We start from the raw sequence: 27,402 nt of genomic DNA, 5'->3' as shown, positions 1-27,402 counted from the left end.
AAACAGGCGGCACACTCCAAAATGGAAAATTGAGGTGTATTTGTTACAGGAATTATTTAAGTGTAAACCACAAGAGGTAGAGAAGTAACCTGGGGCTAGTGCACCAGGGAAGACCATTGTCAACCCTAGGCTTAAAGGGAGCTGTTTCCAGAACCCAAAGACAAAGAGAAAGGAGAGGCCATCTGCCTGGGCAATGGTCATCAGCGACCTCCAGGAACGGGAGCTGGGGTGAGGAAGATCCTGACCTCCCATCTCTTGCCAGGGTTCTCTATGGACTGAGCCCATTAGGAAGCCAGAGACCTAAGGAGCCCTATGAGGGCAGTCCCTGCAGGGCAGCCTCCTGGGACGCAGGCAGGGTAGGGAAGGGTGGGGAGTAGATGGGGTAGGAGGACAAATGGAACTCATTCAACACAGAGAACCAGCTAAGATAAGCCTTAGCCAAGCAGAAAGGAAAGTCAGAGCTATATGGTAAGGGCTGGAAAATGTGTGGGCACAAGGCCAAGCTGTAAACATCAGAGCCCATGTCTACAGATGTCTAGAGCAACACACCAAAAGGGATTCAGTCCTCTGTGGGCCCACCTGCCTTAGACCAAGGTCAGTTATTCTGATTGTTATGGCCAGGCCCTCTCTAGAGCTCATTGAGAGGCGGACTTTGCCTTTTAGTTTTTTGATGTGCCTCCATAACCCTGAATACAATGTGATTAATTTCTTGGAAGTTAGGTCCTTGTGCTCACAGGATCAGAGAGGAATTGTTTCTCCATGGTCCTGCCTTACAAATCTGGGCAGGTGTGTCAAGCCAAGCCCAGCTCTTGGAACACTTACAGAGAGCCCAGGAATCCCCAGTTTGGCCTTGGCAAGTAGGAACAGGTGCTTCTGAATTCATGAAGGGGACATGACACCCAAGATCTGAGTAACATCAAAATGTGTTGCAATGCCGTTTGGACTTACAGATAAGGTGCTCTTTAACTAAAACCTTTTCATAGGCCAGAAACTGCTGAGAATGTCTGGGTTTTATCTCTTCTCTCTTATCAGAAAAACGGAGGTAGAGAGAGCATGAAATACTTCACGGTTTTTCTAGCTGGTTGAAAAATAACTAACAGTTGTTTTTCAGCTTAATGTGCCCTTGGAGACCTAGACTTGAAAGCAGCTTGTTTGCAAACAAGAAACAGAGCTGCCCTGATTGTATGCATTTTATTTATAGTCTAGAAACACGTGAGGACAGAGCATACATTACAAAGATTTTTGAGCCTCTAAAACTACTTATAGATTCAAGTTATTAACTATATGGGAACAATAAAACTGGATGATATAAAGACTGACCCCATCACAGATATCTAACACCTAAATTAATTTATTTAGTTCATTCAACAAATGTTGAGTGCCTACGTGCCTGAGCCTGCAAGGGGTTTCACAACAGGCAAGGGTATGTGGGTCTCTTTAGTAGGAGGGAGAAGTTCAGGAAATGCTCCTTCAACAGCTGTGAACTGAAGTCTTTCAACTTTGACCATCTGAAAAACTGCAACTACACAAAAAAGGAAAGAATTCATTTTCTTTTACAGGCAACTCTCTATTTTTTTTTTTTTTTTTTTTTTTGCGGTACGCGGGCCTCTCACTGTTGTGGCCTCTCCCGTTGCAGAGCACAGGCTCCGGACGCGCAGGCCCAGCGGCCATGGCTCATGGGCCCAGCTGCTCCGCGGCATGTGGGATCGTCCCGGACCGGGGCATGAACCCGCGTCCCCTGCATTGGCAGGCGGACTCTCAACCACTGCGCCACCAGGGAAGCCCCAGGCAACTCTCAATTGTTCAGTGACCAGAAAAGCAATTTATGGATTATGCCAGCCTCTTGCTTTCCATCACTTCCTCTATTGCCCAATTTGTTTTTATTTGTCATTAGCATAGCCTACATGTAGGTGGGCTTGAAATGATTAAAAAGGAAAATCCACACTGACCATCAAGGAGGAAGTCTTGTAATGAGACTCAGAAGATGTTTGGTGATTTTTACCCAGCAGAAGAAACATTTTTCCCCAGATTATATTCACCCTAAAAGATGTCTTCCAATAGAAGACTTGGCAATATACATAGCTCATGCCTCCTGCTGTTGCTGCACTGAGCCAAGGCAGGCATTTAAATCTGGAGGAGAGGGACTTCCCTGGCAGTCCAGTGGTTAAGACTTCCCCTTCCAATGCAGAGGGTGCGGGTTCGATTCCTGGTCAGGGAGCTAAGATCCCACATGCCTCACAGCCAAAATACCAAAACATAAAACAGAAGCAGGGGCTTCCCTGGTGGCGCAGTGGTTGAGAGTCTGCCTGCCGATGCAGGGGACACGGGTTCATGCCCCGGTCAGGGAGGATCCCACACGCTGCGGAGCGTCTAGGCCCGTGAGCCATGGCTGCTGAGCCTGTGCATCCGGAGTCTGTGCTCTGCAACAGGAGAGGCCACAACAGTGAGAGGCCTGCGTACCACACACACAAAACAACAACAACAACAAAAAAAAAAACCCAGAAGCAATATTGTAACAAATTCAATAAAGACTTTCAAAATGGCCCACAACCTGGGCTTCCCTGGTGGCGCAGTGGTTGAGAGTCTGCCTGCCGAGGCAGGGGACATGGGTTCGTGCCCCGGTCCGGGAAGACCCCACATGCCGCGGAGCGGCTGGGCCCGTGAGCCATGGACGCTGAGCCTGCGCGTCCGGAGCCTGTGCTCTGCAACGGGAGAGGCCACGACAGTGAGAGGCCCGGGTACCGCAAAAAAAAAAAAAAAAAAAAAAAAAAAATGGTCCACAACCAAAAAAAAATCTTAAAAAAAAAAAATCTGGAGGAGAGTAAACCTCCTTACCCTCAGAATGGCATCTGACAGGAGCAAGGTAAGCAAAATAGTGAGGAAAGTTAAAGAAGGCTATACCTGGCAAATGTTCTGAACTTAAATCTGAACTGGGGACAATAGGCAGAGATTCAGAAATTGTGCAGTTAACATACTGGTTCTGCTATGAGGATATGCCTGCTAGGGGCTCTTATTTTCTCTCGTCCATAGCTGAATTCCACCTAAGACCTCCAGCTGCAGTTTGTATCTATCCCCACATGATACCTTCCCTGACTCCCCAGGTCAAAAGAGTCCCCCCTCACCCACAGCACTGCCTGTCCACCTGTCACAGAGCTGCCTGCAGTCATTGTTCGACTACTGTATATTTCTAGCTCTGTCTATATCTTATCTTCCCACCCAGACTATAAATTTCTTTTTTTTTTTTTTGGCCATGCCACGTGGCATGCAGGATCTTAGTTCCCCAACCAGGGATCCAACCCATGGCCCCTGCAATGGAAGCGTGGAGTCTAACCACTGGACCACCGGGAAAGTCCCCAGACTATAAATTCTTGAAGGTAGAGCATGTCTTGCAGGACTTTTAGAGCCTTCCAGAACCCATCTCCATGTTGCTTTTAGTAGGAATTATTATTCTACACTTGCCCAACTAATCTTTATTCTCCTGGGCAGGAATTAGAGGCAGAGTAGAGGCAGGCCTACGATCCTGAGATTCTAAAAGCCTAGATGGCAAAGCCCTTCCCACTCTTAGAATAATAACAGCCATTCAAAACCCCAGAATCTTGGATTGAAAGGATACTTCAAACCATTATTGTCCATTAACACCTTGCTACTTGTCCAAGCGCTGAAGGATTGTCACCTGGGCCTGGTAAGTTTATAAAGTTATGTGCTAGAGAAAAGGGGATGGACCAAGTCTTAGCACGAGGCACGAGATCGGGAGCAGAGCTGAGTCCAGAAGCGGAGGCTCTGAGAGGATCTTTGGGGTTAGTGACTGCAGGTGGAGGATACTGCATGCCTGGGAGCCTGAGCAGGGAAAGAGAACAGAAAATACCAGAAGAGGGATTTGGGTGAACCAGGCCAACTCGGTGAAGACTATTTAAATCAACTCAGTAGCAAATATTTTAAAAGAGACTTAATTCACGGAGCTAAAAAGTCAGCTAATTATCAATACTGAGACATAAAAAATAAGTTATTTTGAAGATACAAATTAGAGATATAAGTACAAAATAGAGCTGAAGAGTTTTCTTTTAATAAATTTATTTATTTATTTTTGGCTGCGTTGGGTCTTTGTTGCTGCACGCGGGCTTTCTCTAGTTGCGGCAAGCAGGGGCTACTCTTCATTGCGGTGCACGGGCTTCTCATTGTGGTGGCTTCTCTTGTTGCGGAGCACGGGCTCTAGGAGTGCAGGCTTCAGTAGTTGTGGCTCACGGGATCTAGCGCAGGCTCAGTAGTTGTGGTGCACGGGCTTAGCTGCTCCGCGGCATGTGGGATCTTCCTGGACCAGGGCTCAAACCCGTGTTCACTGCATTGGCAGGCGGATTCTTAACCACTGCACCACCAGGGAAGCCCAGAACTGAAGAGTCTTAAAGATCTAATCTAGCACTTTTAAGGACAGAGAAATCCAAGACTCCAAGGTAAAGGGCCCCAGCCAGTTGCGACATAGGTGATGGGACAGCCAAGAAGCCAACTGTTCGCTCCATCATGTGTTGTGTTTGACACTTAATCAGAAGTAAGAATTTTAACTAAGAATAAAAAAAGTTAAAGTAAAAATTTTTGACAAAAAATTAAGTAGTGAATTAGCAGCAGCGTTTATTTGGAAAATACATTGCTCATTAATTAAAAATAAAATAATAGAAACCTCAAGTATTAGTTAAACATTTACATCCTTATCTATTCAGATACTAAGAAGTTCAGTGTATTTTGCAATTTTTCTTTTTTATTGATTCCATGGAGGCCAACTAAGTGTGAGCTTTGATAACTTTTATTACTTTTCTTTTGAGAACTTTAATTTTGACTCTTTTAGTTGGACTGTAGAAAACAACAACAATGGGACTTCCCTGGTGGTCCAGTGGTTAAGACTTCATGCTCCCAATGCAAGGGGCCTGGGTTCAATCCCTGGTCCGGGAACTGGATCCCTCATGCCACAGGAATATTTTTTATTTTATTTTATTTTATTTATTTATTTTATTTTATTTATTTTTTTATACAGCAGGTCCTTATTAGTCATCAATTTTATACACATCAGTGTATACATGTCAATCCCAATCTCCCAATTCATCACACCACCACCACCCCCACCGCTTTTCCCCCTTGGTGTCCATACGTTTGTTCTCTACATCTGTGTCTCTATTTCTGCCCTGCAAACCAGTTCATCTGTACCATTTTTCTAGGTTCCACATATATGCGTTAATATACAATATGCGTTATGCGTTAATATACAATATTTGTTTTTCTCTTTCTGACTTACTTCACTCTGTATGACAGTCTCTAGATCCATCCACATCTCTACAAATGACCCAATTTTGTTCCTTTTTATGGCTGAGTAATATTCCACTGTATATATGTACTACCTCTATTGTTTTAAAAAAAGAAAGAGGGCTTCCGTAGTGGCACAGTGGTTGAGAGTCCGCCGGCCGATGCAGGGGACACGGGTTCGTGCCCCGGTCTGGGGAGATCCCACATGCCGCGGAGCGGCTGGGCCCAGTGAGCCATGGCCACTGAGCCTGCGCGTCTGGAGCCTGTGCTCTGCAACGGGAGAGGCCACAACAGTGAGAGGCCCGCGTACCGAAAAAAAAAAAAAAGAAGGAAAACAATAGCAATGACCCCCACCGCTGCAGAAAACCTGATGTATTAATTGAAAATAATTAAAACTTTTCTCCTAACATTGTTGATGTAAATAAATGTAATTTTAAGATTTTTAAAATTTCAGAGTTAAATGTTATTAAATAAATATATGAGAATATATGATAAAATCATTTCATCTTTGTTGAAGACACTTTGTTTTGCTCTGAATTCTGCCAAGAGTTGTTCACATACTGGAAAGTCAAGTCACAGACAGCAATGCCAGTCTGGTACTTGAGTTACCAGCATGCTTTGTGTTTGTGGCTGCCACATCCTTAATAGTGGTATACGGTCCTTCCCTTTTCTTTTGACCTGGATCCTCCTCCAAAAGGACTGTAGTGATAAAGATGAATTAAGTTTTTAAATTAGGGATGAGAGATTATGTTTTGCCCCGACACCTCAAGTTTGACTTAGTTCATTGACTGAACAAATTACTTTTGTTTTCTGATATCTGTATTAATTTAAATACAGATTAAAGCACCAGAAGATGTCTACGACCTTGGTCTCCCCATTTTTGATTTAATTTGAACTATTTATGGAGTGCCTCCTAATTCACAAAACACTGTGCAGAGTTCTGCACAGATTCTCTGCAGAGAATCAAGGGATTCAATAAAATGTAGCTCCTGACTTCAGGGGCTGTGAGTCTGGCTGTGATCAATGTTCTAATGAACTTGTTAGAGCACCTAGCATCCAGACCATAGAGTGGTTAAGATGCAGGCGTTGGAATCGGACAACCCAGAAGTCAATCCTAACTCCACTGATCCTTACCTGGGTAACCTGAGACCCTGTGGCTCACTAACTCATCTTGTAAAATGGGTTACCTAGAGGATCACTGATAGATGTGGCACTCTAAAACATCCAGCCACTTCTAAGCCACATGGCAGCTCAGTGTCTCGTAGCATTATTATTTTTATTTGCAATGAGGAGTAAAGGTTCTTTTCCAAGCCATCGTGATCATCATCTGGCCTTGAATCTTCCCTCTTCTACAGATTCCTATTGAAATCTAAGTAAATCATATATTACACTTAAAGGCTAGAAAAGTGTTGATCGAAAATGCAAGAATAGTTTATCACTGGGATCTACTGAAGTAAATTTTACTTAGAAAAGGCAAACTTTTTTTTACTGCTACCTGTTCCCATTCTGGCCCTATGCCTCCCCCTGGAGTTTGGGATGCTCCGTTGGGCTGGATTATATGTGATGAACTTCACTCTGAACTGGCCTTCTTCTGGTTGATAAACAAGCTTTGGTAACACCTTCCCACATGTGTTAATTTTCTAAAAGAAAGCTTGAAATAAATCCAGGATCGTATGTAGCCCAGTACCCCACTGGGCAGATGGTCGAAAGAGGGTTGCCATTCTCCCTTTAATATCCAAAGATTGATACTAGAAGGAACTTTGGAAACATCTGAATTACAAGTATCTGTAGAACTACTTTCCTCTCTGACATTTTCTCCCCCAAGCAACTTCTGTTTGTTTTGTAAATAGTTAATACATTTACTTCATTTACAAATCAAAACAAATTAAAAAGTACACACTGAGAAGACTTCTTCCTACCCCAAGCCCATCTAGCTTTTGTCACCACCAAGGGCAGCCCTCCACATTAGCATCTTGTTTATCTTTCCAATGATTCTTCATGCAATAGAAGTAAATATAAAAACATGGGACTTCCCTGGTGGTCCAGTGGTTAAGAATCCGCCTTCCAATGCAGGGGACACGGGTTCGATCTAAGAGCCCACATGCCGAGGGGGAACTAAGACCCGCAACTAAGGCCCGACACAGCCAAATAAATATTTTAAAAAATAACAATAATAAAAAATTTAAAAACTAAAACCATGTCATTATTTCCTCTACTTTATAACACCTGGGACAGCAGGTCGTATGTACTCTTTGTACCTTGCCTCTTCATATGCCCTGGAGCTCTCTGTGTCAATGTGGAGAGGTCACCCTCATTCTTTTGTTTATACCTGCATTAATAGCCCCATATTACTGGACCCTTGGATTATTTCCAATCTTTTGCTATTGCAAACAATGTCACAACAGAGAACCTTATCTCTGACATTTCGTGACTTTATCTGTAAGATAAAGTCCTAGGCGTGAGATTGCTGGGTCAGAGAACTGTCCTACATTTCCAGTTTCAAGGCTAAGACTTCTAAATCCAGGGCTCGGAGGAGAGCCAATAAAGCAGGCTACTCAGTTTGTGCCTGTGGACTGGTGCCGGTCTCTGCAATGAAATGGTGCAGAAATTGCGAGAAGTGAGAAAACTTAGAGCAATGTTCCATTGCTGTGTCATCCAAGTACATAATCATTTTTCTAAGTAGTTGATTTTTACTGATTTTATCTGTCTGTGATGACAGGAAAGAAAAAATGACTCCTGTGACTGCAAAATCACCAATAGCTTCTTTATTATGAGATTTCCTTTCAAATCATTTTAAATTCAGTAAAGTTTATTATCCAAACTTCTGAAAAAGTTGAAAAATAGGACTACCCGTAAACATGAAAGAGTAAAGCAAAATTAGACTACACAAGAAGTGAAAACATAGCTCAATCATTTAACAGCAGTTCTGGGACTTCCCTGGTGGCGCAGTGGTTGAGAGTCCGCCTGCCGATGCAGGGGACATGGGTTCGTGCCCCAGTCGGGGAAGATCCCACATGCCGCGGAGTGGCTAGGCCCGTGAGCCATGGCCGCTGAGCCTGCGCGTCCAGAGCCTGTGCTCCGCAACGGGAGAGGCCACAACAGTGAGAAGCCCGCATACCACACACACAAAAAAAAGCTCAGCCAAAACACTGGGGAAAGCCCCATCTTTTTCCCAAAATGGCACTGAATTAAATACTTCAAAAGATAGAACATAAACGTCAGTTTGTTGGTAAATTAAAACACAAAAGAAATCAAGGACAGCTCTTCACATGTGGAAATGATGCTCAAAAGTCCCTCTTGGGGGCTTCCGCTGTGGCGCAGTGGTTGAGAGTCCGCCTGGTGATGCAGGGGACATGGGTTCGTGCCCCGGTCTGGGAAGATCCCACATGCCACAGAGCGGCTGGGCCCGTGAGCCATGGCCACTGAGCCTGAGCATCCGGAGCCTGTGCTCCGCAACAGGAGAGGCCACAACAGTGAGAGGCCCACGTACGGAAAAAAAAAAAAAAAAAAAATGTCCCTCTTGGAAACTGATACTGTTGCAAGGCTTATGAAAGCCCAGAATTATAGATAGTCAAAATAACACTTCTTGGTTTGTCATGAGCATGCACAAACTTGGGCATCTCTAAGATCAGTGATATTCTTACAGTTAAGATTTGGTGGATAGAACCCAGAGAAGCTCACTTACATGTTCCTTGGTCCCTGACCCCAGTAGATGAGTTGGTAAGAATCATAAAATAATTTTGAACCATGAAAGTGAACGACAACTCCTGTGATGTTACGTTTCCAGACAAAAATGAACTATCAACTTTTTTAGCATCACGGGATTCTAGTTTTGTTTAACATACAATACGATCTCTTTGTGTCCTTAAGTATTGATCAACAAACACATCTTGTAGCACTTAGCTAAATAAAAGTTCTCAAATAAAAGAAAACATCAAATCAATAATACTGAATCAGGGACTTCCCTGGTGGCACAGTGGTTAAGAATCCACCTGCAGGGGACACGGGTTCGAGCCCTGGTCTGGGAAGATCCCACATGCCGCGGAGCAACTAAGCCCGTGCGCCACAACTACTGAAGTCCGCGTGCCTAGAGCCCGTGCTCTACAACAAGAGAAGCCACTGCAATGAGAAGCCCGTGCACCGCAATGAAGAGTAGCCCCCGCTCACTGCAACTAGAGAAAGCCTGGGCACAGCAACGAAGACCCAACACAGACAAAAATTAATTAATTAATTAATTAATTAATAATACTGAATCAAAAAACTGTTTCCAAAAACCATATGCAGACAAATTCTTGTCTTAGAGGCAGAGACTTTTGGGGTTTTTTTGTTTGCTTGTTTGTTTGTTTTTGGCCACACAGGGATCTTGGTTCCCTGACCAGGAATCAAACCTGTGCCTCCTGCAGTGGAAGCATGGAGTCCTAACCACTGGACCGCCAGGGAAGTCCCTTAGTGGCAGAGACTTGAACAAAGAAAGGGCTATAGAAGTAAAGCTGATACGTTGTTCTGTGGACATTACAATAAATGTGCAAGTCATATACAGGAAGAAAACACTTTGTACACTTAGACAGACAGACAAACAAAGCAAACAGATCATTTTGTTGAGTTCTAGCTCTCCAAATCCACAAAACCTTGGATCAATTCCTCTTAAGTGACTGACTGACCAAAAAAACCAATTTCATTCTTGGCTTCGGTGATGCTAACATCTGAAGATACATCACAACCTTGGTAGAAGTGATAATCATGTAAGAAAATGACTGCTTTTCCACCATAAACATACTAACTATAAACTAACTTTGGTAATATTCTGATTTTTATCTTTAAATACTTTTTTTTTCTTTTTGGACTGGACCAGTCTTTCTAAAATCTGACCCTTACCATTTTTTAAAAAATAAGAAAGCATCTTTTTTCTTTCTTTCTCATTTTTTGTTTGTTTCTGAGTCTTCCTTTCATAAGTTCAGATGACATGTTCATCTGGGTAGTTTGAAATATACCTGGTGCCATGCAGACATCATACGTGAAATTTAAAGAGTAGCTGCTGTGGATGTACTCAGTCCGTAATGATCTTGATACTCAGGGACTCAATCATTTGGAGGGGGAATTGGTGCCGTGCAGAACTAAACAAATTTTTCCTCTTGTTAGTCCTTAATCAGCTGAGATTAATGTCCAGAGAGCCCAGAGAAGTTGACCTTAGCCAGCACTGGACTGTAGCTGGACCATTACAAGCACTCGTTCTTTGAAATACAGTACGTTCCTTATTTCTCTCCTTCCTCCTCTGTTTCTTTCTCCTCCCTCTCCTCTCCTTCCTCCTTCTTCATCTGCATCTTCTGCCAGGTTTACATTGTAAACGGTGAGCGTTGGGCTTCCCTGGTGGCGCAGTGGTTGAGAGTCCGCCTGCCGATGCAGGGGACACGGGTTCGTGCCCCGGTCCGGGAAGATCCCACATGCCGTGGAGCGGCTGGGCCTGTGAGCCATGGCCGCTGAGCCTGCGCGTCCGGAGCCTGTGCTCCACAACGGGAGAGGTCACAGCAGTGAGAGGCCCACGTACCGCAAAAAAAAAAGGTGAGCCTTCTCTCGCACCCCACCTCCATTGCCTCTTGGTGCAGTTTCCCGAGATGACAGATATGGTTCCTGCCTTTTTCTTCCCCTCCCTCCTCCATCTTCCACTCCTGCCCCCAGCCTGGCAGCCTCCTCACCTCCAGGTACCAGTGTTTTACCAGCCGCAGCAGGCTCTTCAGCTTGGTGGGCCGGTGTTTCACGAAGTTTCTCTGCAGCTCGCTGAAGGATGGGGAGAAATGTCCAAGGGAACCACAGGCTTTAATCAGACTCACGTAGACCTCTGGGGAGGGATGAGAGTTGGAAACAGAAGGCCCTGAGGAGAGAGGAGGCAAAGGGAAGAGAGTGAGGGCTCAGGAAGCCCCAGGTTGCTGACTAGTCCATGGGGGAGAGACTGGTAATTATTGGAGTATCTCTCCAGGGAGACCTGGGACCACATAGCTTAAGAGACTAACAGTTTGCCTTCTTGATTGTCCTTCTGGAGAATCAAAAGTGAGTTTTCCAGAAACAGACTCAAAGGCATAGAGAACAGACTTGAGGTTACCAAAGGGGGAGGGTGGGTGGGGGAGGGATGGATTGGGAGTCTGGGATTAGCGGATGCAAACTATTATACATAGGATGGAGAAACAACAAGGTCCTACTGTACAGCACAGGGAACTAGATTCAATATGCTGCGATAAAACATAATGGTGTATATATGGATAACTGACTCACTTTGCTGTACAGCAGAAATTAACACAACATTGTAAATCAACTAGACTTCAATAAAATACATTTTCTTTAAAGTGGGTTTTCTATTCCTCAGGCTACTCAAGGACTATTGTCCTCTCTTGATGTGCCCGTCACCCTCAGCTTCCCTTAACGTCTGTTTTGGATCTCTCAGCGATTTATACGAAGCGTCCATCACTATAGGGAAGGACCAGTTCCATATAAGAAAGCTGGGTTCAGAGAGCACGTTTGCTGAAGGCTGGGGCGTACATCACTACCACTAATGCCTCCCACTGTCTCTTTCTGGCTCAGATGGGATCCCAATTCTGACACTTTCTCCATGGAGCAACTCCCAGCAGCCACTCTAGTTAAGAGGAGCTGGTGTACCAGATGAACACTGGATCATCTGGGCTTGTAGCTGATACTGTTACTAGTGCCATTGGTGCTCCCGGGAAGCAGCCCTTAGCCGATGGCTGATGGGAAGCTGGTGGATGAAACACTCGACAACCCACTTGGGAGACGTGCTCTGCACTTTTCCCAGAACTCTGCAGGGCACAAGCCCAGCTGCTCAGCACGGTGACTAGTTCAACCTGCACCTTGTCGTGCTCCCCTGCTTCCGTCTCACTCCCCTGCTTCCCCACCAGCATCTCCTGGGACTGCTTATCCTCACATCCCTGTCTCAGGGTCTGCTTCCAGGAAAGCACAGACAATGACAGGCCCCGCCCCCATGGTAAACGTTCCAGAAGCGCCTGGGGCTGCTCTTACTCCTTCCCCTCCATGGCTCTCACTTCCACTCCGATCATGTATTTATCTGTGTGATTCTTTGATAAATCAGTTTCCTAAGTTGAGCCACAGGACAGCCAGAGTTGAATCAGTCCCAGGCACTGTGGTCACCCAGCACCCAGCACAGGACATGGGTTGAATGGGTGAATACAGGTGTCTGCACGTGGCCACGAAGGAGAGGTGAGGAAGCTGCGGGTCCCCCAGGAGGGCGGTCGTGTGAGTCTGGTGGGCTTCCCCTTACCCAGGACGCCGTAGGCTGGCACGATGGTGACAATGATGGGCTCCGCAGTCTCCCAGGACTGGATGGTGAAGGCGACAGCAGAGGGGACTCCCTGGACCAGCCTCAGGTCCTGGAGCTGGAGGCTCAGGAGGTCCTGGCAATACCTGAGCTTTTCACATAGCAGGCTCAGAACGTCATGGTGGTGCCTGGCCTCCTCCTGGAAGCTGTGGAAACCGCTCAGGAGCATCACCAGCTCCACCTCTGAGCTGTCCCTGAGCGCTATGCCGTTCCCGAAGGAGCCCACCTGCAGAGCACAGAGTCCCGTCACCCCGAGGCCACTGCCTGGACCAGGCAATCCCTGAGGCTCTTTCCACGGATGATCGCCACCGCCCTGAGGGATGGGCAGGGAGTATTTCCTTTTTTTAAAATAATTTGTTTATTTATTTATTTATTTTTGGCTGCATTGGGTCTTTGCTGCGCACGGGCTTTCTCTAGTTGTGGCGAGCGGGGGCTACTCTTCATTGCGGTGCGCGGGCTTCTCATTGCAGTGGCTTCTCTTGTCGCGGAGCACGGGCTCTAGGCGCGCTGGTTTCAGTAGTTGTGGCTCGGAGCCTCTAGAGCACAGGCTCAGTAGCTGTGGCGCACGGGCTTAGTTGCTCCGCAGCATGTGGGATCTTCCCTGACCAGAGATCGAACCCGTGTCCCCTACATTGGCAGGCGGATTCTTAATCACTGTGCCACCAGGGAAGTCCGGGTGGGGAGCATTAACATCCCTTCTTTACAGGGGAGAAAGAGGGGATGTCGAGAGGCAAGCCTCTTGTCCAGGGTCACACAGTGGGCGCTTCCAACCAGGCAGCCAGACTCCACGGCCCACGCTTCTTATTTACTCCACTGCCTCGCTTCCGAGACTCGGCCTTATCTGCAGAGTGATCCCCACTCCAAGGGAGCAGTCATCCTCCACAGGGTGGTGGCTGGAGGATTCTGGGGGGGGCGGATGTCTGAATAATTTCATGACATTAAAAAGGGGGGCACAGGGACTTCCCTGGTGGTCCAGTGGGTAATACTCCGCCCCCCCAATGCAGGGTGCCCAGGTTTGATCCCTGGTTGGGGAACTAGATCCTGCATGCATGCCGCAGCTAAGAAGTCTGCATGCCGCAGCTAAGATCCCGCCTGCGGCAACTCAGACCTGACACAGACTAAATAAATAAAGAAATGAAGAAATAAATATCTAAAAAATAAAATAAAATAAAAGTAAAAAGGGGGGCACAGGATTGCCTGGTGGATGAGAACCAAGGGCTGGGGAACGGGGCCGCCTGACCTTGACCTCACCTCGTGCCCCTGTTTCTCAGTTGCATGATCCTCCTGAACACTGTCCCTCATCTGGAACCTCAGAGTAATGACGGCACATGAGTCACTGGGTGATTGGGAGGATTCGATAAGACAATGTGTGCCAAGGGCTTGCCGTGGTCCCTGGCACACAGGAAGTCAGCAATATATCTCTCTTCCTTCTGCTCTACTTGACTTAGATCACCTCTTCTGCTGCCTGGAGTTCAGCTTCCCCATCTGCATTGAAGGAGCCTGAGCTGGATGATTTTGAAAGGGTCTTTTTGATGTTCTGAGATCCTAAACTCGCTCTCCAGCGCCGTGGCCTCTGGTATACTAAGTCCCCCAACTCTCTGGCCTTCTCTCTTTCTCACTCCAGGTTGGGAGGTGGAATTGCCAGGGATGCATCAGACCTCAGGTCGGCTACCTCCGCTGGTGCGTGGAGTCAAGGAACGTTGATGATGACCCAGCTGCCGCCAGTTGAGCCCTTGCTGTGCCTGGCACCACTGAAAGCCCTTTATACACACAATGTCTTTTAATCCTCACCCCCATCAATTGAGGTGGGGGGACTAGTATAATTATCCCCATTGTACAGATGAGAAAAGGAAGGCGGTTGGGGGTTAATCAACTTGCCATGGACTCACAGCCAGGAGTGATAGTCACAGTCAGAGAGAGGGTCGGAACACCAGGTGTGGTGGTTCTACCTCTTTCTTCCCTGTGACCCAAGTCTATGTGACAGGCCCTGCTTCTGTGCAGGATTCCTCCATCTTCTCTTTCCTCTTCCTTTGCCATTTTCTTTCTCCACCTGCATTCGGACTCAGCGTTTCTGCCCCATGTGAGAGGGTTGGGAATGGCACCCTGGGTGCAGATGAAGAGCACATCCCGCTGAAGGCTGTGCCTGAGCTGCCGTTCCCACCTTTTCCACTGGTAAGATACAGGCAGAGAGGGAAGAGCGTTCTAGAACAGGCTTCATGACTTGCTTCAGTCCAAACCTATTCAAACCCAAGGACAAGCATTCCCTCATGTGGACCAGCACAGCTCACCAGATTTTCAGTGGTGGGGGGAGGGTTTAAAGCCCAAATAAAGTATTAATTTCTCGTTGGCCAGGGGGCACAAGCCGCCCACACACGGTGGGAAGGTAGCTCCCTCAGCATCCAAACTCCCTCTGTGGGGAAATGAAACCCATGGGGTCATTTGGAGGAAAGGTGCAGTTTCAATACACCCACACAAAGGGTGTAGAGTCATTATTACTTTCAAAAACAGGTAACTAATGAGAACCTACTGTATAGCACAGGGAACTCTGCTCAATGCTCTGTGGTGACCTGAATGAGAAATCTAAAAAGGAGGGGATATATGTATACGTATAACTGATTCACTTTGCTGTACAGCAGAGACTAACACAACATTGTAAAGCAGCTATACTCCAACAAAAATTAATTTAAAAAAATTTTTTTAAAAAGATTTATTACTTACAGATCCCAGAAGCAAGGGGATGCCATGAGCCGGGGGAAGGGCAATTCTCCGCCCCAGGTCACAAACCAGCAGGAGATAGAGCAAGGTAGCAAGCACCTAGTACTTACTTACAAGGTGATTGGGACAGAGGTTACTGACTTCTCACAGGTTTAACTCTAAGTGGTTATTTTTTTTAATTAAAAAAAAATTTTTTTAAACCCTCTTAGCTCTAAATTTATTTATTTATTTATTTGTTTGTTTGTTTATTTATTTATTTATTTTTGCGGTACGCGGGCCTCTCACTGTTGTGGTCTCTCCCGTTGCGGAGCACAGGCTCCGGACGTGCAGGCTCAGCGGCCATGGCTCACGGGCCCAGCCGCTCCGCAGCATGTGGGATCTTCCCGGACCGGGGCACGAACCCATGTCCCTGCATCGGCAGGCGGACTCTCAACCACTGCGCCACCAGGGAAGCCCTTAGCTCTAAATTTTTTTTTAATTTTTATTTATTTATGTATTTTGGCCACACGGTGTGGCATGCAGAACTTCCCTGACCAGGGATCGAGCCCATGCCCGCTGAAGTGGAAGCTCAGAGTCTTAACCACTGGACCACCAGGGAAGCCCACTAAGTGGTTATTTTAAAAGGTTCCACCAGGAAAGGCAAAGCAGGAACCTGTGGGGATACCCGAAACCTATCTAAAAGTCCAGACTCTGAACTTTTGGTGTTAGTAGGGTCACCATACTGTAAAGTGCCTAGGCAGCCACTCAGAAAAACAAAACTGTTTTCCTCAAAAGTTGTTTTTCTCATCACACCTTTCTAGTTTTGACCCTCTTGCATTATTATCCTAGCTAGGACAGGAGGTGACATGAGGCAGCTGCAGGAAGGGCTTGGGGGAAAGAAGCTCAGCCTGGAGTGGAGTAAGATAGATCCTGGTTGAAATCCCAGCTTCACCACTAGCTGTGTGACCTTGGGCAGTGACCTCACCTCTCTGAGCTTCCATTTAAAAAATTTTCCTTTATCAAAAATTTTAGGGGCTTCCCTGGTGGCGCAGTGGTTGAGAATCTGCCTGCCAATGCAGAGGACACGGGTTCGAGCCCTGGTCTGGGAAGATCCCACATGCCGCGGAGCAACTAGGCCCGTGAGCCACTACTACTGAGCCTGCGCGTCTGGAGCCTGTGCTCCGCAACAAGAAAGGCCGCGATAGTGAGAAGCCCGCGCACCGCGATGAAGAGTGGCCCCCGCTCGCCGCAACTAGAGAAAGCCCTCGCACAGAAACTAAGACCCAACACAGCCAAAAATAAATCAATCAATCAATCAATTAATTAATTAATTTAAAAAAAAAAATTTTAAACAGAAAAATAGAAAGAGAATACAATGAACACTTATACATCCACCCAGTCAGATTCAACAAGTCTAAACTCTTTGCCATATTTGCTTCAACTAAGCCACTTTAAAGTAAATTACAGATGCTAAGGACTATTGTCCCTAAATACTTTAGCGTTTGTGTCCAACAAAGGAGAACATTTTCCCCCATAACCACAAAACTATTATGTCTCAAAAAACCAATTCCCTGGGACTTCCCTGGTGGCCCAGTGGTAAAGGATCCACCTTCCAATGCAGGGGACTCGGGTTTGATCCCTGGTGGGGGAACTAAGATCTCACATGCCGCAGGGCAACTAAGCCCACGTGCCACAACTACTGAGCTCCCACACCTCAACTAGAGAGGCTGCGTGCTGCCAACTACAGAGCCCACACACCCTGGAGCCCACGCGCCACAACTAGAGAGAGAAAACCCACATGTCACAATTAGAGAGAAGCCCGAGCCTGCATGCTACAACAGAAGATCCCACATTGCCACAACTAAGACCTGACGCAGCCAAGAAAATAAATAAATAAATAAATAAAATATTTTTAGAAAAACCAATTCCCTTATATATATTATTTAATATTCTGGCCATATTGAAATTTCCCCAATTGTTCCCAAATTATATTTTATAGATGGTCCATTCACACCAAAATCTAATCAGAGACCTTGCATTGCATTTGGTCTTTATGGATCTTAAATCACTGTTTCCATTCTGCTCATCTGTAAAATGGGAAAAGAATAGCACATACGTCACAGGGTACACAAATTAGACATAATACATGTTAAGGGGTTAGGCTAGTGCATCCAAAAAAGTGCACTATTATTATTAGCTTCCTTACTGGACTTGCTCTGCTCAAGGCAGCAGTGCACTGGGATGGAGTGTCTCGAGATGTCAGTAGCAGGGGCTAGGGATAACGAGGCAAGAGGTCCCAGCATCCTCAGGGATGTAGACCCACAAGCTACATTTTGCCCAGCCCTGGCCTGGGGATGGAGGGAACCAGTCTCACCTTGACCACCTTCAGCACCCAGAACTCCTGGTCCAGCCCATGCTCCCCCTGGAAGCTCTGCTCGCTCAGGAGCTGTTCCACGGTCTGCACTGTCTCCAGCACCTCTTTTTTCCACTCCTGGCTGGGATGCAGACAGTGAGCCATGAAGGAGTTCAGTCCGGAAGCTGGGGTGACAAACAGCTCTGGGGGCACTGCCACCGCTGTCTTGAGAGTACCACTGGTGGCGAGATATATACCCACACACCTACCCAGCTCCTGGCACACACACTCTCCTTTAAGGGGACTCCTCCTCAGCTGACCTCCAGCACCCTGTGGAATAAAGGACCAGAGTGGAGAGGAAACAAGGGGTGTCTGGCTGACCAGGGGGTCCTCTTCTTGGAGGCCGTTCGCTGCGGCTGGGGCACCAAGGGACACTGGGTGAAACCACCTTAACAGGCAGGGCTTTTAGTCACTCTTTCTGCTGTAGCTTTCGTTTCTCAACTCTTAGTTTCCCCTTTTACAACTTGGAAACTGAGATTGGCTTGAGGATGGCCCTGGGAAAGGTAACTCCCCCAGGAGATGGGAGTTGGATGGTATCCACCAATCCCATCCCCACAACCTTGTCACCCGAAACAGGCTCAGTAGGAGCAGGGACCCGCTGGAGGCTGGGCTGAACCGTGGGGATTCTAGGGTCCCGCAGAACAAACTCTGGAATTCCAGTCTGCCCTTTGCCAGACTCTTAACCTCTCTGATCCTCACATAAATAATCCTTAAAATGGGTTTAAGAATAATACCCACCCCATAGGTTGTGCGGATTAAGCATGAGAACATTTAGCAGAGAAAACATTAAGTAAATGCAAGTATCATTATTCATTCACTGTACATCTAGTGAGTGCTGGCTGGGTGCCAGACATTGTGCTAAGAAGAAAACATAAGACGTGGTTGTTGCCCCAGGGGCTCCCAGAGCAGTGGGGGAGACAGAGGAGACACAGAGAGTCCAGTGTCCTGTGTACTAGGAGAAAAGAGGGCACAGAAACCTGGTGGAAATTCAGGCAGAAGAGTTTTTTCCGGGTCACCTGTGGTGGCAGTGGACACCTGCTTGAGATGAGTCTTGAAAGACTGGGAATGCGGCCAGGAGACAGAGGGCACAAGACAGGATAAGGCTGAGGAGTGTGAATCATCCTGGCATGTGCCAGGGCTCGGCTGTCAGATCCACGTTGGCATGGAGGGCAGGGAGGGGACAGGTGAGAGCTGTGCCTGGACAAGTGGGCAGGGATTGAAACTCGGAAAGCCGTTCATTCAACGAACATTTGTTTAGTGCCTGCTATGTGCCAGGCAGGCGTCCTGGGGCTACAGCAGTGAATAGGCAAAATTCTTGGACTGCAGAGGGCTTACACTCTAGTGGTGGAGACAGATAATAAATAGGATAAATAAGCAACATTACAGTAATTAAGACGGTGATAAGTGCTCATCAGGAAAATAAAGCAGGGAAAGAGGTTAAAAGGTACCGACTACGTGTGGGGAGTGAGAAATGGCAAAGTTTAGGGGTTCAGTCTCAAAGAAGGTGGTTAGGGAAGGTCTGAAAAGGAGACATTTGAGCAAAGACATGAAGGAGGCAAAGAGTGAGCTGTACGTATGTCAGAGGGAAGAATGAGAGAAGGTGGGATGTCCCTGGTGGTCCAGTGCGTAAGACTCCAATCTCCCAATGCAGGGGGGCCCAGGTCCGATCCCTGGTCAGGGAACTAGATCCCACATGCATGCCACAACTAAGAGTCTGTATGCGGCAACTAAGAAGTCCACATGCTGCAACGAAAGATCGCATGTGTCGCAGCTAAGATCCGGCTCAGCCAAAAAGAAATAAATAAATAAATATTTAAAAAAAAAAAAAGAATGGGAGAAGAAACAGCAAGTGCAAAGGCCCTGTGGCGGCAGTATGCCTGGTGGGATTGAGGAATAGCAGTGTGACTGGAATGGAATGATTAAGGGGGGAGAGTGGGAGGGGATGAGGTTTGAGTACAGGGTGGGGGGTAAATTGTGTAGGATTTTGAAGACTATTAAGACTTTGGCTTTTACTCTGATTGAAATGGGGAGCCACTGGGGAGTTCCAAGCAGAAGAGGGACATGGCTGTACTTTCATTTTAACAGTATCACACTGACTCTTGGTGGGAAGATTAGATTAAAAGCAGGGGGTGGGGAGTGGAGGTGAGAGCAGAAGCAGGAATTCAGTTAAGAAGCTACTACAACAGTCCAGACAAGAGATGTGGTGCCTTGGGTCAGAATGGTAGCAGTGAAAGGTAGGGAGAAGTGTATGATTCAATTTTCTTATTATGGAAAATTTCAAACATGAACAAAAGTAGAAAATATAATGAACCTCCAGGTACCATCCCCCATCTTCAACAATCATCAACCTGTAGACAGTTTTTTAAATGTTTTTTCAGGTCCTCTGCCCATTTTTATTTTTATTGGCCACCCGGCATGCAGGATCTTAGTTCCCCAACTTGGGATCGAACCTGTGCCCCCTGCAGTAGAAGTGCAGAGTCGTAATGACTGGACTGCCAGGGAGTCCCAGCCTATAGACAATCTTGTTTCAATGATATTTCCATCCACATCTCCCCTCCTGTATTATTTGGAAGTGAATCCCAGACATCATATCATTTCACTGGCTATATTTTGAGTATAAAAAGGTCTTGCTAATGGATAGAGTGTGATGTGAGAGAAAGATTAGAGTCAAGGACCACTCTAAGGCTTTTGGCCTTAGCAACTGGAAGGATGGAATTGTCCTTAACTGAGAAGGGAAAGACTGGGCAAGGGCACAGTGTAGGCATGAAGATCGGGAGCTCGGTTTTGGAAGTGAACTTGAGTGTCTAGTGAGATCCAAGTGGGGTAGGGAGTTGCATATTTGAGTGGATTTCAGGGAGGAAATCTGGGGTTGAGATACAAATTACCAGCATAGACATATTTAAAACCATAAGGCTGGATGAGATCACCAAGTGAGTGAGTATAGAGGAAGACAAGAAAAGGACCAACGACTGGGCCCTGAAACACTTATTATTATTAAGTGACTGGGGAGAAGCAAGCATCTGGCAAACAAGAATGTGAGGGAGTAGCCAGGGAGGTGGAAGAAAAATCAGGAGTGTGTTTTGATAGCCAAGCGGAAACATTGTTCTAGGAAAGAGAAAGTGATCCACTCGGTCAAATATCAGGTGAATCTGTGCTGACTTTGTCCTGAGGGCAGTGGCAAATCAGAGGAGCGACCAGAGGTGAAATTGCCATTCTGGAAAGATTGGTCTGGCTGCTTCTGTGGGGAGGATGGATTGCAGGGGGCAGGGGTAGATATAGGGAGACGTGTCAGGACACTGTACAGTGGTCCAGGTGAGAGGAAAGGTGACCTGGTCTGGGCTGGAGAAGGGATTGGATTCTAGGTCTACCTTGGAGAAAGGGTGAACAGGACTTGGTGACTACAGGTAGGAGGTGAGGGGAAAGAAAGGATGGCTATCAGCTCTGTGGCTTGGGTACCTGGGTAACAGATGGAGGGTACCATTAACAAAGGGAGGAAGATACAAGGAAGAATGGGAAGTGGGGAGGTCTAGAAGGGTAGCTGTTTAAGCCAGAGAGCTTAAAAAAGTTGTCCACATTGCCTAATACTTCCGATAAGTTCAGGAATATAGGTCTGAGAAGCACCCAAGAGGCTACTGGTGATCATTGTTGGTGAAATGTAAGGGAGAGCTGGGAGCAGAAGCCAGATCTTAGGGGTGGGGTTGAAGAGTAAGTTGGGTGAGGAGGGTGGAGACCAGGAGTGTAGATAACACTTTCAAGAACTTTGTCGTGAAAGGGCGGAGAAAGACCAGGTGTTAGATGGACGAAGTGGTGGGGTGGAGGGTGTTTGTCGTCTTAAATACCATTTGGGGGAAAAAAAAAAACCTCAATCATGACACGTTTCAATTTAAACTTTCCAACTGGCTAACCCCAAATGCAAAGAATCACATTTTTAATTACATAAATTCTAAAAGTCTCCATATTTTCAGAGTTTGGTAGTGCTTGGTCCTTAAACAGTCCTATATTATAACTGTCTAAAGAGCAGTGGCAATTTCGCAAACCAAAGTCGACTATAAAGGGCGATTCCAAACATTTGCCCTATGTTTATAATGACAGATAATGAGCTTCAAGGCAATATACAAGTTATTGAAACAATAAACATTCAGACCTTACGTCTTAGTTTAAAACATTTTTTTTCAAGTATAACTGATTTACAGCACTATATCGGTTTCAGGTGTACAACATAGTGATTCAATATTTTTACACATTATACTCCATTTAAAATTATTATAGGGATTTCCCTGGTGATCCAGTGGTAAAGAATCTGCTTCCAATTCACGGGACACAGGTTCGATCTCTGGTCGGGGAGCTAAGATCTCACAGGCCACAGGGCAACTAAGCCCGCACGCCACAACTACTGAGCCCATGAGCCCTGGAGCCTGCAGGCCACAACTAGAGAGAAGCGCGCACACCACAATGAAGAGCCCATGCGCTGCAGTGAAAGATCCCTCATGCTTCAATGAAGATCCTGCATCTTGCAACTAAGACCCAACACAGCCAAAAATAAGTAAAATAAATAAATAAATAGTAAATAAATCTTTGAAAAAAAATAGTTATTATAAAATATTGGTTCTATTCCCTGTGCTGTATAGTATATCCTTATAGCTTATCTATTTTATACACAGTAGTTTGTACCTCTTAATCCCCTCCTCCTATTTTGGCCCTCCCCCCTTCCTTCTCCCCACTGGTAGCCACCACTTTGCTCAATAGACTTTACATATTAGTTTTGATTCATTTTCATGAAATATCTGGGAGTTCAGCAGCTTTCAAGATTTAAAGTGGGGGAATTCCCTGGTGGTCCAGTGGTTGGGACTCTGGGCTTTCACTACCGGGGACTGGGCTTCAATCCGTGGTCTGGTATTTAGGGTCCTGCAAGCTTCGCAGCGTGGCCAAAAAAAGAACAAAAAAAGATTTAAAAAGGGAACGTGAAGTCGATTGTGTATTGGCTTTATGGTTTGTAGAAATGCCATCCAGTTGGGCACACTTCTATGGGGGTGGGGGAAGAGCTAGTGGTTAGAAGGGTGTGGGCTAGGTTTTAGGAAGGAGGAAGGCACATAAGGATGAGTTTTCTCTTAGGTTGTGTTCCTCTAAATGCAGAGCCTGAGACAAGGATTTGCATGAGACTCGTTTTGGGAAATGATCCCAAGGGACAGGTGTGGGGGATTGAGAAGGAGGAAAAACCAGTCCAAGAAATATCATGAAATTGATCACTACTGTGGGCAGCTGAGCTTTGATCCCACTGGGGACTGCCTAAGGAGCAATGGGTAAGGAGCAAATGCCTCAAAAATTTTTGAGGAACGTGCATCAAAATTATCCACCTGAGAGGTGGAGGAGGGGAGTAAGCACTCGCTGGTTCCTGTCTTTCAATGGGCCCAGGCTTACCCCCTGGGGTATTAACTCCCTGGAACTTCCATATTTGCTCAGAATTACTTGGAAGGCTTGTTAAGACACAGATTGCTGAGTCCCACTACCAGAGAACTTAACTCAGGTAATTCTGGGGTAGTTGCTGAGAATTTTTTTTTCAAAGAGTTTCCCAGATGATGCTGATTCTGCTGGTCTGGGGTCCATACTTTTGAGAATCAGTAACTTAGAGGTTTGAGCTTTGAAAGATGACAAAATGGGGGAGAAAGACAGTTGACTCAAAGTCATGGAGTTGTGAGCCAGCATTCAGTGTTCTGGAATTGCAACTGTTTGGCCACGTCTGGTGTTTTTTTGAGAGTGACGAGGAGAGACTGAGAGGTCAGCAAGAGCTCAACGGTCAAGAGCCCTGAATGCCAAGCAAAGGAACTTGAACTTGATTCTGTAGGTAATAGGAGCCATTGGAGGATTTTAAGCAGGAGAGGATTCTGTTTCTATTTATGCTTCAGAAAGAGCACAGAAGTCTGGGTAGTAAGGGGTGAGCTAGGGGGAGAGGACCATAGAAGTCTACAAAATGAACAGCCTGATCTTGGGCACTCATGGGGATGTGGGGCCTCTCTTAACGAGCATGATGGTGTCACAATCCTTGATGTGCAGGTCCGAGAAGCTATTGATTCCACAGTTTCTGGCCCCGGAACCTGAGTATCCTATCCTCCATGTAAAGTCCTCCAGCCTCTTCAATCTTCTCTTTCAAGTCATGGATGGAGTCATCAGGGTCAATGGCATAAAGCTTGCTCTGGCCGCTGGAGTCCTTCATGAAGATCTGGGTCTCAGGAGGGAAGGTCTCCAGCATCTGGAGGCTCCTGAAAGGAGAGACAGTGATGTCCACTGGGGCCACATGTCCTCTTGCTGTTGGAGTCCTTCATGAAGATCTGGATCTCAGGAGGGAAGGTCTCCAGCATCTGGAGGCTCCTGAAAGGAGAGACAGTGATGTCCACTGGGGCCACATGTCCTCTTGTTTTCATAGTTTTGCCTTTCCCAGAATGTCATATGGTTGGAATCATCCAGTGTGTAATCTTTTCAGACTGGTTTCTTTCAACTAGCAATATGCATTTAAGCTTCTTCCATGGCTTTTCATACATCACCACACGTAGTTACAAATTATTTTTTTCTTGTGATGACAGCTTTTAAGATCTACTCCATTAGTAACTTTCAAATATACAACAACATTGTTAGCTATAGTCACTTCACAACACATTACATCCCCAGGATTTATTTATCTTATAACTTGAAGTTTGTACCTTTTGACCACTTTCAGCTATTTCACCCACCTCCCACCTCTGGCAACCACCAGTCTGTTCTATGTATCTGCGAGTTTTTTTTTCTTTTTTTTAAAGATTCCACATATATGTGATCTCATAAGTATTTGTGTTTCGCCGTCTGACTTATTGCACTTAGCACAATGCCCTCAAGGTCTATATGTGTTGTCACAAATGGCAGATTTCCTTCTTTTTATGAGGCTGAATGAAATTCCATTATATATATCTCTCTCACATTTTCTTTATCCATTCACCTGTTGATGGACACTTAGCTGTTTCCTAGTCTTGCTATGCTTATTTTATTTCTTTATCCACACTGCATGGCATGCAAGACCTTAGTTCCCTGACCCTGATCAAACCCGTGCCCCCTGCAGTGGAAGCATGGAGTCTTAACCACTGGACCACCAGGGAAGTCCCCTGCTTTGCCTATTTTAGAATCAGATTATTTGGGGGGTTTTTTGCTATGGAGTTGTGTGAATTCCTTATAGATTCTGGATATTAACCTCTTATCATACATGTGGTTTGCAAATATTTTTTCCCATTCCTAGGTTGCCTTTTCATTTTGTTGATTGTTTCTTTTGCTCTCCAGGAGCTTTTTAGTTTGATGTAGTCCCATTGGTTGCTTTTTGTTTTTGTTGCTTGTGGTTTTGTTGTCATACCCAAAAAATCATCACCAAGACCAATGTTAAGGAGCTTTCTCTTTATGTTCTCTTCTAGGAGTTTTACAGTTTCAGGTCTTACATTTAAGTCTTTAATCCATTTCAAGTTAATTTTTACAAATGGTGTAAGATAGGGGTCCAGTTTCTTTGTTTTGCATGTGGGTATCCAGTTTTCCCAACACCATTTACTGAAGAGACTTATCTTTTCCCTGTTGAGTATTCTTGGATCACTGTCAATTAGTTGCCTGTATGTGTGTGGATATATTTCTTGGCTCCTGATTCTGTTGCATTGGTGTATGTGTCTGTTTTCATGCCAGTACCATACTATTTTGATTACTATAGCTTTGTAGTATAATTTGAAATCAGGAAAAGTGTTGCCTCCAGCTTTGTTCTTCTTTCTCAGGATTGCTGTGGCTTTTGAAGTCTATTGCATTTCCATACGAATTTTAGGATTGTTTTTGCTATTTATGTAAAAAATGTCATTGGAATTTTGATAGGGATTGCACTGGATCTGTAGATTGCTTTAGGTTGTATGGACATATACTCTCTGAGTGAGATGTGTATGTAGATGATTTGCCTAAGACTTATTAAAGCAAAACAAAAAAAGTCCAAGAAACTGCCACATTAGAAAAGACTAAACGTGTAGAGTATGGGTGGCTGGTGTGTGCTTGGGATGATCCAGCCCCCTCCAGGCCAGAGAGGTGAGTGAGAAGCAGCAATTACAACAGACAAGGATGATCCTCCCTGTTTACCCCTCCCCCTGGGCCTATTTTATTCCGGGCTGCATCATTTAAACTCAAAACACACTTTTAGTATAGCCATCTTGTTGTGCTACTCTTCACAACCCATGAGCAGGGTCACAGGAAACAGTAAACAGGTCTCGCTTTCCATGTCACCACTCATACAAGCCAGTGCTTTTCCACACTTCACTACAGATCACAGACACGTGAGGATTATGCAAAAGAACAAGAACAAAGCTTTATTATAAGTTATGAAGACAACACAACAGTTCTGGAAGGAAAACAGGGAGAGGGGAGGAGTCAGCTACAGGCAACAGGGGACATCCCCTTGTTCCAGGACTGAGGGGACAAGGCTAGGGTCTCTGTCTACTGTGCTGAGGACTCTGACTGCTGGGATGGGACAACAGCCTCAAACCACCCACCTTTGCGGGTAAGACTGCAGGCCGGGGGTGGGAACGGAATGCTATATCTCTGGGTGCCCAGTTTGCTCCAGGATTACAGAGGTTAGGGCTAACATGTCCACTTCATATTGAAACAGGGTCCACACAAGGCCCAGCCTGGGAGGAGGTGGACACTGATGGCCTCTCCCCAAAATTATTGGCTCAGGCCAACTTTCTCCTATTAACCCCCAAAGTAATGAATCCCGACCTGGATGAGAATGACTTGGTCGATGGCCCAGTGGTTTTATGTCCAGCCAAGTCCTGGGCAGGTGATGAGGGGGCCCTAACAACAAGGCTGCACCCTCAGACCCCAGGAGACTCAAAAGCGCTAGACGGTCCAGGCACGCATCCTCACCTGTGCGCCCCAGGGCCTGACGTGAACTCTGCGCATGCTCCACCCCTCCCTAACCTATTGTGCCCCGCAAACGCACGCCCATTGTTCGCTCACAGGTTGCAGAGCTAAGTCTCAGCAACAGGCCAAACAGCGCACACTCCGCTTCTGGCCGAGTTGGCAGCGGAAGGAGAGTGCTCGGAGCCCAGGTCTCTATCCAAGGACTGACCTCACCCAAGTTCTCTACAGGCAGTTACTTAGGTAGGCCCTGCCCCTCACCCCCGCCCCAGCCACTGGGGGACCAGCACCTGTCAGGAGGGCTCGGCTGCCCCCAGCGCGCTCCCCGTGCCCACCAACTTCCTGTGGCCAGCCTGGGTCACCCAGCTGTCTATGGCCGGCTATCCACTCGCAGGTCAGCCCACAAGTGTCCAGTGACTCTGTATCTGCGTTTTGCCACAGAGTCTCTGAGACCCCATTCCACCATCCCGCAGACCCTGCGCTCCTTTCTGGGGGTGCATAAGGGCCATCTGCAGGCGAGGCCATCGGAAGAAGGCGGTGATGGGTGCTCGCACCTCCACGATGTCCCGCAGCTCAGTGACCGCAGTGGACACAGTCACTGTCAGTGTGGCGTGGGGGCGGCCAGTGCCGCCCACGACACCCAGCTGTGTCCCGAACTGCAGCACCGAGCAGACGGCGTTGAGGGCCCTGGGAGAGAGTGGGAAAGGGATGGCCAACGACCAGAGAAGCGGCCCCGATGGCACCGGGGGCGCACGATCTGCAT

General features: G+C 46.5%; 1 protein-coding gene across 1 annotated transcript; it reads right to left on the bottom strand.

Moving 5' to 3' along the window:
* Nucleotides 1-310: 310 nt before the first annotated feature.
* On the bottom strand, nt 311-27,402 carry LOC308623356 (2'-5'-oligoadenylate synthase-like protein; the record flags this gene model as incomplete). Its single annotated transcript, XM_081245631.1, has 8 exons — nt 311-433; nt 10,983-11,158; nt 12,575-12,857; nt 17,700-17,863; nt 17,948-18,008; nt 23,866-23,995; nt 27,093-27,326; nt 27,383-27,402. The coding sequence occupies 8 exons, from the start codon at nt 27,400-27,402 to the stop codon at nt 311-313; spliced, it is 1,191 nt and encodes a 396-aa protein (XP_081101757.1).

Source organism: Mesoplodon bidens, assembly GCF_964165515.1.
Source record: "Mesoplodon bidens genome assembly, chromosome: 1".
Lineage (NCBI taxonomy): Eukaryota > Metazoa > Chordata > Mammalia > Artiodactyla > Ziphiidae > Mesoplodon > Mesoplodon bidens.
This window is presented reverse-complemented; position numbering and strand designations above follow the sequence as displayed.